This window comes from Monodon monoceros, unplaced genomic scaffold (genome assembly GCF_005190385.1).
Source record: "Monodon monoceros isolate NGI ecotype Baffin Bay Population unplaced genomic scaffold, NGI_Narwhal_1 Super_Scaffold_19, whole genome shotgun sequence".
Lineage (NCBI taxonomy): Eukaryota > Metazoa > Chordata > Mammalia > Artiodactyla > Monodontidae > Monodon > Monodon monoceros.
In genome coordinates, this window is record NW_021703775.1 from 46,495,336 (window position 1) to 46,510,517 (window position 15,182).

The window sequence follows — 15,182 nt, forward strand, 5'->3', positions numbered from 1 at the left end:
CAAATTTGTGGTAAATTCAGTTTGTCCTGGTTTTTCTAACTTATGTCTGAGGAGGCAGAATAACTTAGGTTCAGAAACGTGTCAAGTTTTCACATCAGGTTTATACTCCATTGCCCTTACCTATTGTATAAATAATGATTTTCTAATATAATACTCTACATTGTACTACCTGAGAATTAGTATCTAGGTCAGGGATCAGCAGGCTATGGTTCAAAGTTAGGCAAACTATTACCTGTTGTCATATAGACCATTGGGCTAAATCTGGCCCAATGCCTGTATTTATTTTTTTAATAAAGTTTTTTTTGAGCACAGCCGTACACATTTGTTTATGTATTGTTTGTGACTGCTTTGACACTACAATGACAGAGTTGATTAATTGCAACAAAGATCATATGGCCTGCAAATCGTAAAATATTCACTATTTGACCCTTTATGGAAAAGGTGGAAAACTCTTTATGTAGATCATGGCCTGAACTAGAGGCTATATGTAGATGTTGGAATGCTGTTTATATTGCTCTGTGCTTATAAATGTGTAATGGTTAACAGAAAACATGGAGGTAATTCCAAAAAAAAGAAACATATTTGTACTGTTAGTATAAATGACACTCATTTGTTAATTTACACACATCCCTATGCATTAATTATGGGTTTTAGCACACCACAGTGCTAGCTGAGCTTGCATCCTTCAAGCACAGGGTTATTTAATGATTGCTGCAAGAGGCTTTAATCAAGTCCTTCTTATAGAAAACAAACAAATGATTAGCCTTTACATTACAGGCATAAACAGGAATTTGACTCATGAATTTCCTGATTATACTGCACCAGTTTGGAAATCAGTTGGCATTCAGATTCTTGCTGTTACTCTGTATACAATTTCCTTTTGCAAGATAGAAGTATAGGATGAAAAAAATAAAGTTGGGTTTAATTTAAATGTTTTCCCTATTTGCTCATACAAAATGATTTAATGGAAATAGAGAAATGATTGGCTGTCTCTTATATACCAGCTACATGCTTCACATTTTATGTGACTCTTACTAATTTATTCTAAGATAGCACTATGAGGTAGGTTTCATTATTTCTGTTTTAAGTCTGAGGAAATTAAGGCTCAGAATGTGAAATGATCTGCCCAATGTCACATTAGAAAGTAGTTTGTGATGGAATCCTAATTAGGATTGGAATTCCTAGTCTCTCAGCCGAGGTGTGGGTTTCTTCCACCCTGACTTGTTGCCTTAGCCACAAGGCCAAGACCCGTTTTCCATGATCTCTGTAACCAGTACCTAAAATGGATCAGTTCTTCCCATTTTTTCCCCCCAAGATGTGCTTTAGGCTGTGCATAAACAATTGACAAGTTAAATGCACATTCCTGGTTTTATGGCACTGGATTATCCTGCTTACTGTTTTACCCTTGTGAAAAATCAGTTGTGAAATAGGTCTACAAGTTTCTTTTTAATTATATCTAAACAAAAACATCCAAGCTCTGCATATTTTGAATGCTGAAGTCAATTTTGATTTTATCAGAGGTAGAAGGTGGTTCTTAATTTCTTTTCTCCGATCTCTTCCATCATTTGTCAGAAATCAAATGCCAGGGTCTTCCATAAATAAAACTTACTTCTTAAGTAATTGTCCTAAGGATTTCCTTGAAAGAATTAGAAAGAACACCTACAAGAAATTATTTCCATTTCTTCACTGTTTTCTAACATGTTCTTAGTATCTCTGCAACACATATTATTTTCTGAGAGTTATTTCACATTGCATTTTTCTTTACCTTTTTGTAGGAGACTGATCTGGGCTAGATCATGAGCCTTCTTTTATTTTCCCAGTGCTGCACAGAAGTCCCTCACAGACAGGAATTTTTATTGGGATGATTGCTTCTCATTCAGATCTTTACAAGACCTATGGAATATTTCCTAGGACATGATTATTGATGGGAAGAGTTACATGGAGGAGGTTAGCATTGGTTAGGGTCATAATCCAGTGCTAGGTTTTATAGAACATTTTTATTATTACAGAAGGTTCTATTGGATAGCACTGGTCTAGAAAGAAGCCTAGAAATGTTCTTATACAGCATGTCTGGTTGCTTATGGATTAGTAGCTTATATATTAGTATTATGTTTTAATACCTTAACCCCTCTGGGCCTCGCTAATTCATCTGTAAAATGAAAGTAAGATTATATGTGAACTCCACCTTTATTTGATGCAGACAAATTTTGAATGTTTTACTTGCAAATTTTGATATGTGTGGTTTCAGGTGCCCTTTTTGGGGGTGGGGCATTAGTTGATTGATTATTTTTGATCATTTTTCTCAAACATTTCCATACAGGAATTTATCAGCAGGAAAAATTAGAATTCCAGATTCTTATTTAAAATTCACATGAAAAGAAAACACAGATTTTACCCAACTTTGGATTATTACCCTTAGTTAAGAAGTATGTAGCTTTGGTCTGTTTTGTTAGTTGCTTTTCGAGCAGCTTTGCTTGTTATTGATACCATTCCTTTTGGAGTTGTATTCAAAGTTGTTACCCAGAGGCCATTTAATTAAGGTTTTATCATGTTATAAAAGTGGACCTTTGCTTTGATGTTTTAATGTTACACAAGGTAGTATTCATTTGTTTTAAAATTCTAAAACTCTAATTTCTAAATACCATTGCACTTTAAGTTCATTGTTTTTAAAAAGATAAATTCAGACAAAATTTCAGGAGCCATAAATAGGATTAACTGACAAGTAGGAAATAATTTCATAGTGTGTTGTATTTAAAGCTAGGCCTTGTATAGTAATGCCTTCATAGAAGTCACTTAAAAATTTTAAATGACTACTATACGATTCTATACAGTGGATGATTCAGTTATTTCTGCTATATGAGTTAACCACAGTATGAAAAAGTATTCTAATCAGCGTACATCCCATTGGAACCAGAAAATGTTTATCACATTTACCAGGTTAGTATCCCTAAAGGTAGTGTTTAGAAGTTACTAAAGAAAACTTTAAATTATATATTTCTCATATACATAATTGGTGTAGCTGCTTTGAATTGTTTTAATTGGATGGAGCATTTTAGTTTAGTAACTACACATCAGGTACTATAGTGACCAATTTAAGTGAAACCTGAGACTGTTTGGAACAAAATTCAGAGAATGCCATTTTAAATACCTTTCTGATATTTAAAGTTTTTCAGTGCAAAATTGGTAGAAAAACTAAAATTTGTTTGAGATCATCTTAAAATGTCATTAATCTAATCATATTAATGATTCATATTCCATCTGATACAAATATGTGAGCTTGACACATTTCATTAAATTAATAAATCAAAAAACTTACCTTAATTATGAAAAATAAATTTGATCCTTATAATTTCATTAAAATCATTTAATTTACTAAAATATTTGGTTTTATTGATATCTTACTATATATATCAATATATCATGAAACATTAGATTACATTTAGGAAATAATGCTCATTTTTCACAGATGATTTTTTAAAAAGAGGCTTCATAATAAAAAGCCATTATTTTACTGGGGTTACCTGCATTCCAATTTTTTTTAACTTATAATAATTTGCTTCCTACAGATATGCCAATAAGCCTTTAGGGTAAAGGTGATTAATTGGAAATTTTCTAAATCTCCATAATATAGAGGAAAGAACACAGAATCTGGGGTCAGAAGATCTAATTTCTACCATTTAGTCATTTGTTCTTCATTTAGTCCCTTGTATTTATTGTTTACTATGTGCCAGGCACTGTGCTAAGAAGAGTGGTGAAGAAAACATTTATATTTGCAGTACATTAGAATTTAATAGTTACTTTATTCTTCAGTGGTCTTGGCCACATCATTATGATAGTTAATAAGATTACACAAATGGTTTTGTGAATCTAAGTAGCAGTTATTGTATTCTGCCGCATCTCCATCATCTCCTTCATCGTAATGATGATATCATCATCAGATCTACTTAAGAAAGGACAATCCATGGAGGATTTGTTTGGAAATGCCCAGTTAATGAATCTTGAACTGCCTCAAAATGATATTATAATAGAAACTAATACCAAAGGCCTGTGATTTACTTTGCCCAAATGCTTCCAGTTGTTAAAGTTCCTTAAATATGATGTGAGAATTAAAAAGTTGGCTTTTTGTGGCAAATAAATCCTGCCTATGAAAATGAAGTTAGTCATCCTCATCCCACATTGCTAGTTTCATAGAAGCCAAGATAGGAAATTAATTACTCAATAAAACATTTGTTAAGCAACTCCTTTGTGTACACACCATCTTAGATGCTGATCATCCTGAACAAAAGACGAGGAATAGAAAAGGCACTGCTCTTAAGCATCCTACAGTTTGTATAAGGAAGCATTAATTATAATAATGCCATGGCTAACACCAGTAAACAGGTATTATCTATACATAAAATGCTTTATACTCTGTCATTATTGAATAAGTGGTTTTACATTTTTTCACTGCTATGAGCCACAGCCTCTCTATGGAACAAGTTAAACATTAGCAAATGAGAAAATTAAAGAAATGTTAAAAAAAATGTATCTAGATTCCTAAAACTGATTTGTAGTGACAGAACCTAGAAGGATCCTAACTCCAAGCTCATCCTCCTTTCCAATTCCTTCTTCAGGAAGAATGAGATGAAACATTAAAGTATTGCATATTGTCAGGAAATGCCTAGATTCTCCAAGGATTTCTAGTTTCTTAAAGATTCAGTGTTATTTGTTCACCCTGACACTTTGTTCAAATCATTTTTCCTCTCTGTGACTGTTTTCATACATATTTACATGCCTTAAGGTGTTTGATTTAATTATTCTATGTTAATAGGCCCATTTAAAATTATCAAGTATATTCTCTCAAACTGCATCCAGCATAGTTTCTGTTCAACTCTAAGAGAAGCATATTAGCTAATAAAAAAAATCAGTATTTCAAATTAGTGACTTTTCTAGTCTTTTTCCACTATGTTTTGTGAGCATTACTTGCAGCATGGCCCATTTTGAACATAATTTACTTCTGACAGCTATAAGGTACACGTTTCCTAAGCTACTAGGTACTGCCCTGAACTACATTTGCCAGTAGATATTAGCCATTCCATGTATTATACATATTGCACAACTAGTTTTTTTCTCAGTTGTAATAATATCAGAAATCTATTAAGTTTTTGGTGTCATATTTACTATTTTTTTGTACAGGTGAGTTTTCCATAGTAATACAAGTTCTAAAATAGTATTGTCATAGTTCAGGCTGCTGTCATAAAGTACCATAGACTGGGTGGCTTATAAAAAACAGAAATTTTATTTCTTACTGTTCTGGAGGCTGGAAGTCCGATATCAGGGTGCCAGCATGATCAGGTTCTGGTGAGAGTCTGCTTTCAGGTTGAAGACTGCTGACTTTTTGGTGAATTTTCACATGGTGGAGAGTAGAGAGGGGAAGCAAGCTCTCTCATGACTTTTACAAGGGCACTAATTCCATTCATGAAGGCTTCACTCCTATAACCTTATATAATCCTAATTATCTCCCAAAGGCCCCACCTCCTAATATCATCATACTGAGAAGTAGGGTTTCAACATGAATTTTGGGGGTGCACAAACATTCAGTCCATAAAAAGTACTGAGTCAGGATGCTATTCTGGTTTAGAAACATATATTTTCTTCTTTGAAATAAGATAAATAAATATCTGGTTATGTTGGATTATCCCTTTCAAGCCATTCTAATGGTAGAGGCTGGACTTAGATGTCAGATGAACTCAGGACCCTTTGGAAATCATCTGTCCTTTTCAATACTTTATTTATTTACCAGACAACAGCTCATTGGGATATCTAGATTAAATGTTATTAAGATGTTGAGGCTATAAATATATTTCTGTTTCCATTCTTACATTGACTCATTTTCTTTACCATGTAAAAATGGAGATTGAATGTCACTAACCAATCATAAATAAGAGTACTTTTCTATAATAAAATGAACGATGTTTAATTTTATGATCAGGCCTATATTCTTTAAATACTGAAAATAGAGTCGGCAGATCCACTCAATTTTTATTCTTCACCTTTTTCATTCTTTATATGAAACTCTTTAACCTATTGTTTCATCTCTTAGATGTTTTTGCCACCTCCTTTTTTTTTTACTATGTCACAATTAATGCTTCCATGTTCAGGGTTATTTTTCCATTCTTCCTACTCATAGTTTTTATTTGCCTGCTCAGTGGCGCATTTGTTATCATGTCATAGCCCCTTGATAGGATCTTGGACTTTTATAGAATTAACTAGAGGTCTGAGCTGCTTCTTTTATCCTTTTATATTCCTTGTCTCTGCAGTATTTCAGTGTTACAGAAATGTTGATCCTTTTATTTGCCCATTCGGTTTATTTTCCTATAGTATAGTACTCAATAGGAAGCCTATTTTATAGGAAGAGAAGTCTTTGACATATAATGTAAGAGAATTCACTGTATGAGACTGTGTGATGGAGGATGCTTTTTACTAATTTGAAAACCCCTGTTGTTACTAAACTATTATGTAAAAAACATTGTCATAGACTTACAGGTAAAATCTGTGACAATAATATTAATGACCTAATGGGGAATATTGAGAAAAGTATTGATGTTTAGGATGGAGTTTATGAATTGAAGTGGTCATAATAGCATTGTATTGCTACACATTTGGAAGCAATATATTATGAATTATAACTTGATGAGATTATTTTGAAAATTAAGTCTTTATCTTGGAAGTCATTTGGATCAAAAAAAAAAAAAAAAGTCTCTGTTCCAGCAATCAGAAAGCAGTTTGTACAAGCGTCAAGAAATAATGTTATATCATATTCATATTTCCATTTTAAAAAATAAAATGAACTGTTTTGAATGATGGAATTAACATTTAAATATGCTCTACAAGAGTCCAAAAATTTTTTTTCTTTATCTTTCAGAGGGCTTTCTTAAGCAGCAAATGTCCATTTCAGGACAAGATAAGATGGGGAATTATAAGGCTACCTTAAAAGCTTGTATTTGTAGTGATTCGATTTTATGGATCAGTAAATCAACAGATAAAGGATAGATTATTCAAGCTTATGGTCCCCTCTTCAACATGGACTTGCATTCATATGGGTCTACTTAAGTACTAGACATTAGCCCAAACATCTCTATATATGAAATTTTCAGTGATATAGAATTGGTTGTACCTATGAACAAACTATTTTATTCTTAGCCTGTAACATAAAACTGTATTTTTTTAAGGAAAATAGGAGACTGGACAATGTATTTAGTTTTTCTTTCTTCTTGTCTATTGATTCAAATTTTAAAAGATTAGAACTTGCTGCTTAGTTCCGAGGAGATTTACTATACAACATGTATGTAAAAGGAATAAAAGTAATATTTTTATCAGGTTTGCATTTTATAAGTAAAACGAAAAGGCAGATACACTATATGCGGCAAATTCGTATTATATTGCCTTACCCTCCAAAATATTTGACTTGGAATGAAAGTGTTCTTTTGTTTCAGATATTATAAAAGGGAAGAAAAATTTTATGTGCCGTGAATGAAATGAACACTTTCCTTTAAATTTTAAAGGCAGCAAGAAATTATGGAATAATTCTCCCTTTTATTTCTAGTGGTTAGAATGCCCACGGGTAAACACACCTGTTCTTTGCTATTATAATAGGGCAAAGGTTTTATAAACATGTTTTTTTAATTTTTTATGGGAAATAATTCATTCTAATAGTACAGGGAAGAAGAGTGTTGGGACCTTTTTTTTTTCTTCAATAAAGGAAATAGTATTATATTTTTTGACTTTATAGAGTTAACACGTAAATGCAACTAAGAAAGAAATATTTTTCCTAAATATTTCTGCCTTCTTGTAACAGCATCAAAGAAATAATGAGTACAGCCTTCATACTTCTTTATTGTATTACTTTAAAAAATGTGACAATAATAAATATATTTTGATAATAGTTCCAGGAACATCACACCACCTTACTAGACACTTCAGCATTACCCTATGTTGTCCAAATTCTTCATGTTTATTTTCTTTTTAAAACAATTTTTTTTGGGAATTGACATATATACACTAATATGTATAAAATAGATAACTAATAAGAACCTGCTGTATAAAAAATAAATAAAATTCAAAAGAAAAACAATTTTTTTTTTTGAAATCTACACAAACTTGCACAAGGAGCCTTAAAACATACTTTCTGTATACTCTTGGAATCTTCTATTTTTTATTTGGGTATCTTGGGCAAGTCACCCAACCATAGTGAGATAATATAAAGATTATATAAGATAATGTTTATGAAAGTACATTTAAAGTGGTAAGGCCTACCCAAGAGTTAGTATATTATTTTTTATTCTTATTTCTCTTGAGCATTTAGAAGAAGTTACTTGAGATCTTCATAACATTTTATAAAACATTTAATAAAAATTGCATTTGCTCTGATTATTTTCTGCTTTCCACTGATTGATTCTAAGGAATGCATTAATGTTTTGGCTTAACCTGATATTCCTACATTATATTTAGTAAGCAGAGAATAGCACAGTTTGTAGAGAAACCACCAACTTACAAATATTAGATCTAACCATATTAAATTGTTGATATTTAACCAATTTTGATCTGAAAACAATAATTTTATATGTTTCAACCCCAGGTACTATTGGACTAATAAGTGCTTTCAGTCTTTGGAGAAGCAGAAGAATTCTTTTCAACAGTCTTCCTCCTATTCAAATGTCCTACATGTGAAAAGATTACTAGATATTTGGTTCATTGTAGGTAGCATTTTAGTCAACTCTGAGAGATTCCTGGAAAATTTTAACATACTATCTGATTCATTTAGGGAAAAAAACCCAGCTAATTCCCCTTAAAATTATTTTCAGTGATTTCTATAAAACTTTAAAATTAAATTAGCCATAAATTATAAAATATGCAAATATCTTGAGTTTTAAACACTAAAGAAAATGAAAAAGTCTTGAAGAACTGAAATATCCTTTTAATATTTATTTCATTTTTCTTCCAGACTATTTGTTAAATGTGCAAACGTCCTAATGGATTAAAGATAACGTGAATTATTTATTTTGAAATAAAATTTTATTTTTCCTTAAATATAATAATGTATTTATAAAAGACAGGTCAGTTTTATATCATACGAACTATTTTCTGTTCAATTTATACAAATCTAATTTGTTAAACTCTAAATTTAGGACTTTTTCTTACAGTATGGTTTAGTCATATTTTTGTGCAATATCCCCTTAATTTAATGACAAAATATGTTTGTTTTTATTTCTCAGAGAAATTAAATAGATTTGTCTGAGAAGCTAAGTATAAATGAGTAAAATCAGAAGGATTTGAAAGTTTATTTGAAACATCTCTGTAATAAAATGATTTGTGAAAAAACTGTACACATCAAGCATATGTTAGACAGTTCTCTCAAATGAAGGGCCATTGGTGTCCTTCAGCAGAATTCACCTACTGTCTATTTAATGTTGGAGAACCTAGGACACATTGTGGAGTATTCTCTGCTGGAACCACACAAGCCAGAAGATGTTTCCTGTTTATTTGCTTGTAAGAAAAGTCCCATCTGAGTACTGGCACACCCACTAGAAGGGGTGATATGTTGGGTAGGTAGGTAGGGGTGTATTTAAATTTATTTTCTCAACTCCAAACCAAGAGCTTTCCTCCTAAAATGTGGTGACTTTGGACTCTTAATTAATAAGGAAGCACTACTCACCAAACCAGCTTTCTTTGGAGAGTTTGTGTAGCAATGATTGAGCTTGGGTGGGAAGGTACATGGTAACACCCTGTTCACTGTTATCTGTAAGTTCTGTACTAGGAAATGTCCATTTCTCAGTAAGCAATAAAACAATAAAAATGAGCACACACGGTGTAGACTATGCTCTGTTTATGGTCACTGTTAAATGCAGTGGTCTTTCCCTAAGTCCAGCTATTGATATGAATATATAAATGTTAACTCTCAAGGTTTAGATGTAGGGAAGAATTGAGGCTATAAAAGCAAAATAAAATCCTTGTAATAGTCCCTCATGAAAAGAAAATGTGAAATTGTATGCAATATAGTTTATGCGTGCTATTTAATATATACTTTAATATGTTGACTAATAACTGTTAAATTCTATTAGGACAATTGAACAGCTTAAAACACCAGAAGAATCTGCCATATAATTAGACTTCCTTCTTTCTTCCTTCTTTCCCTTTCTTACTTTCTTCCTCCATTAACAAGATGGAACATTTTGAATCGAATACCACAAGTTCTTTGTAACAAAATTGGTAGGTACTTTGTGAAGCAGAAACATAGGGAGTCTCCAGCTTATGAAAGTATAATCTCAAAAGTTATTTGAATAAATAGGTTGAAACACATATCACATTTCCCATGGAAACAACACTGTAAGGCAAAGTAAACTCAGGCCACTTCACAAAGGACTCATTAATTCCATGATATACTTGACACATTGTATTGTACCAAAAGTATAGTCAGACATTGCCCATAATGTTCCTAGGGAGAATGGTTTTATAGTTCTAAGTGTGATGCCAGGAACATCTCTGCTGCTTCAAGTTGGTTAGAGATACCCTTATCACTCCTGAACAGTGAAAAGAGAGAAAAGAAATTAGCTTCTCTAGTTGGCTTCCCTCATGCCCTAGGATCCAGATTCCAGCAGGCTGAGTGGGAGTGTCATTTAGGTGAATTTGAAATAAGTTGCCGAGCCCACCTGTTAAAAAGCATTTTTGCAACTAGCCGGATTCCTGCCCAGACTGTTTCTTTCCTTCCTTAAGCCTCCATAATGGACCTTTCTGCTTCATTTTCTGTTTGCACCTCCTGTTGGTTCTGGCTGGCTTTTGTCTTCCTCCAGCGGACTGATACCCAGATCCAAAGAACCAATGATTTTCTCCATTTCCCAGTCCTTGAAGCATTCCCAGATTATTGAGGTTTTCAAAAGGCTTTCACTGTTAACACCAAAAGAAAAATAAAACAAAACTCCATCCTGTGCCACCATGGGAACCAGACCCTGCTATACTGGCATTTGGTCCTCCAAATAAGGGGTGAAATCTTCAAAAGTAATGTGAGGGGCTAGAAAGACGAGGATAGACACTAGCAAGCTCGAGGTATGTTAAGAAAGGAAATAAAATTGTATTCTGAATTCCTCCTTCTGCTGGCTAGCACCCGCCACCAGTTTTTCTATGTAGCCCACTGTGGAGGGCATAGATCTGTGTGGGAAGCCGCCTGAGATAGTGGCAGTTTTGATGGAGGAGCGAGGGAGTGAAAGAAAATGAAGGGAGCCGGTCACAGGCAACTAGCAGAGAAGGAAGAAAGCTGAAACGGAGAAAGAAAGCACAAGTGAGGGCAGGAGACTTCTTCTGGCCAGTTTTTAATGTAGAATGTAGCGTGTAAGTTGACTACTGCATGTGCATTTAGATGAAGTCTTTCATATTGCTAAGCTTAAACACTGATTATACAAAAAGGAGTTAATTGTGACATTTTATTCCAAACTTTAATTTATTCACTTGTCATGATTAAATTTCTGATTTTCTTTACATCGAAACAAGAACATTTTTTCCTTATTCATTTCTCTTTTCCAAGTAGTATGTCATTAAGGTTATGTGCAAAGAACACTGTCATAATAAAGTTACCGTCCTTGCATTCTTATAAGCTGGGGGCCAAAGGAAAAACATTTGTGAAGATGCTCTTTTGAAGTAATTTTAAAACATACAATTTAATAGTCTGCAGCTTCCCTCAATGTCAGCACACAAATAACATGACTGATATTCTAGTGTTTGATTTCTGTCTCTGTGAGGGAAGTATGTCTTATCTGAAAGAAAAATAAGATTTAAGTTATCTTTTTCATGGTTTTATATTTATTATTTTCACAATCAAAAGAAAAAGAGTGTGATCTTTATAGGTGGCATGGTGATCATAGTAAAGTTGATTACTAAGAGGCTCACTTCATGTACACAGCAGGATTAGGTCAGCAGAATTAAGAAGCCAGGGTTTTCTGCAAACCGAGAGCTTTTCCCTAACTTGACAATGTATGCAGGTAAGGCTGGATGGACTGCTTTCTACCTTACACTAAGGCAAAATATACTGCTTTACCTTTACACTGGGGCATACCAATTTCAGCCCCTCTCTCTGTTGCTGCTCAAAACCAAAATAGTATTTGATCGCAAAGAGAAAGCAAAAGTTGGTGTGATGAGAAAAACTATTCTTTTTAAACTTGATATTCTTTGTTTAGTCCAAAAACCAAGTAGAAAGGAAAGAAAAAAAGAAAAATACATAGAGAATGATTGTAAATGCTAGAGCTTCTGCCATTTATAGCTACTTCCAAATTCTGAAATAACATAGAGGTCATCTCTAGGTTAACAGGTTTTAAGTCAACTAAAGCCAACAAATGCTTACCAAAGGGGTAGAATAGAATGAAACAAAAAAAGAGAAGTTTTTTTTATCCTATGATTGAATCTGAAAATATATAGAAACTCAAGGAAAGTCTGTTCTAAGCCAGTTTTCTTCTTCTTTTTCTTCTTTTTTAAAAAATTTTTAAAATAGTTAATATATTACCCTTTCTTTCACTCTAGTACTTCTTTAAAAAAATCTAAGTCTTCGGAGAAGACTATTTTTCTGAACATGGTCAAGTCAGGATTTGATTACACTTTGGGCATGACTTGGATTTGCATAAAAGGAGTTCCTTTAGTTAAGCTGGTTCTCTGTATGAATAACTCAGAGAAATGCTGGATGACTGGGCGGGATCAGTGGTATTGCCTGTGGCTCCATGCCTTAGTTAAGAGTGAAAAGAGAACTCATTTTCAAGGAACCAAGTCAATGACCTTGATTTTATTAGTGCACCTTCCTTTCCTAATATCCTACTAAGCACATTTATAAAATTTGTGTCAAGACTTGTCCTGTTTTATTTTGTTGACTTGTTTTTCATTTTCTTTTCCCTATTAGATTTTCATGCAGCACTTTCCCAAAACCCCTTTCTGGGACTGTACTGCTCATGACCATATTTGCCAAAGGACTGTCCTCTAAATTCCCTGATTTTGTTGTTTTGCATATTTAATAAACTTATTGAAAAATGAGCATCTTAGGTGGGAAATAGAATTTCAAAGGATGTCATTGTAAAAACCAAAGTATATAACATTAAAATCTATATCTTTGTATGATTTCCAATATAAAACAATAAAATGAAACTTTACTATTTGTGTCCATGTCATGTCCAAGTTGCCATTGAAAAGTAACAAATTCTAATTCCTTATTTGGTAGATTGGAAGCCTAAATCAAACAGGAAATGAATATCACATACCAAATATTTCAATCATTTTTTATTTCTTTTAAAATAAGCTCTGGCAAACCAAGTATTTTGTATAGGTGTTGTTGTCCACATTTATCCACTAACAATTTTCTGTTATGTAAGACCATATCAATAGGTGTACCTGTGTTGATATTTCAGTTTCCACCTAATATATTTTAAACAAAATTGATGATTTTTTAATTCATTAGTAACTTTAACCATTAAAAAAGCTATTTGTTGAACCTTATGAAATGGTGCATTTACAGTTGTTTTTCTTTCAAGTTACTACATTTGCTGTTGTTTTGTTTTTTATAAACACTTTTCATCAAATGGGCAGTTTAAAAATTACAGCTAAAAAAAATACAGCTAATTAAATGAAATACAAGAATGAGACAAGAAATGTCAACATGGATATACTTTACTGTTGAAAACATTTTGATAAGTATTGAAACCTTGCTCTCTCCCTAGTGCCGTAAAACAGTTTTTCCTTCCATTTCTTACCTGATGCCAAGCCCGGTGTCTCAAATAGTACTTGAATTGCCTAATATATACTAATAATATTTTAAATTCCATACCCTTACATTGATTATGTGTAGGAAAGACATACCCTTACATTGATTATGTGTAGGAAAGACATACAAAATCTGGTTGTATATATGTGTGTGTTTGTATATATATATATATGGAAATATACTTAAATAAATATATAAAAAATATGTAAATATTGTGTAGATATATGGAAATATAAGGGAAAGTTCACCCAATATTATCATTATCTTAACTACATACATATTCTCACCCTAAACAGAAGCACAAAGTGAATAAATCATGATATACTTTGCCTAAAGGACAGCTGCCAAATGGACTGCTCTTGCACTCATTACTCTTTCTACTTAACATTTTTGAAAGTTAGCATTTAAAAAATTATAATAAACCATCGTCATCTGTGATAAAATATGAACACACTATAAACAAACTAAATAAATGATAGATTTTAGGTGCATAAATTTATGTTGTGTTTTTTTTAAGGAAAGAAGTTGAAGTATTAGAAATATTTAAAGGCCATTATAGTAAGTCGATTACATAGTTGGTAGAACAGGCATACCTTTAAGTGAAATGTCATGGCTATTTGCAATGAACTTTCTTTCGTCCAAGTAAGTCCAAGTCAGATTTTAGAAATAGAATCTTTTAGAATTGTTATTTTAAGAAAAGCTGTAAAAATAATTGCCTAGGGCAACCATGCCAGCAACATGTAAGAGTTATGTTTGCTTTACACAGGGCAGTGAAAGACTTTTGAACACTCCTTGCTCAGTACACAGCAGTATTACTATAATTTCGTCTCATATTCTTTAAATGCTGCCAATGGGAGGGAACCTGCTTTCCCGTGATTGTGTTTTCCCCTTTGAATGGGAACGATGGAGCACTTGCATGATGTGTTTGGTGCCTTGCATGAAAAAGACATGCAAAGGCAAGGTCCAGTCTGCATGCTGCTTAATGAATGTTTTTCCTTTTCTCTCCCTCCTTGTCATGTGCTTTCAGAAGACAACAATGTGGAAGGTGGGTGCTTTGTACTTTATTTTCCAACGCTCATTTGCCTTTTATTTCTTAGTATTAATAGAGTACATCTCGAATATAGAAGGTAAGTTGAACTTCTGAGTATTTGCTGATTTCTGGATTGTGTATCATTTTTCATATAGAACACACACACTCTCAACTCCATCAGCCCCAAGTATATGAAACTCCTTCAACCTTAACTCCAGCCTTTGATGGACTTCAGCATCCCGTATGAAACTTAGAACACTTATTTCAGTGTTCTGCATGGAAAAATGACACAATCCTGCTGCTTTTATTTTAAATGAGAAAGTATTTCTTTGCAGTTTCTGAACACAGTGCATGATTCTTTCTCCATTTTTTTTTCTTGGT

At 32.8% G+C, this 15,182-nt stretch overlaps 1 protein-coding gene across 14 annotated transcripts in view; it reads left to right on the forward strand.

The window, feature by feature from the left end:
* The window catches only part of NRXN1 (neurexin 1), a 1,121,986-nt gene that overhangs the window by 84,814 nt on the left and 1,021,990 nt on the right, over window positions 1–15,182 (forward strand). For 8 of the 14 annotated variants that reach the window (XM_029232577.1, XM_029232579.1, XM_029232574.1 and 5 more), the window contains one exon: window positions 14,799–14,816. The exons of 5 other annotated variants lie outside the window; for them this stretch is intronic. In XM_029232577.1, coding sequence (XP_029088410.1) covers window positions 14,799–14,816 — 18 coding nt within the window. The remainder of the gene's footprint in view (window positions 1–14,798; window positions 14,817–15,182) is intronic. One more of the 14 variants, XM_029232580.1, reaches the window with a different exon arrangement.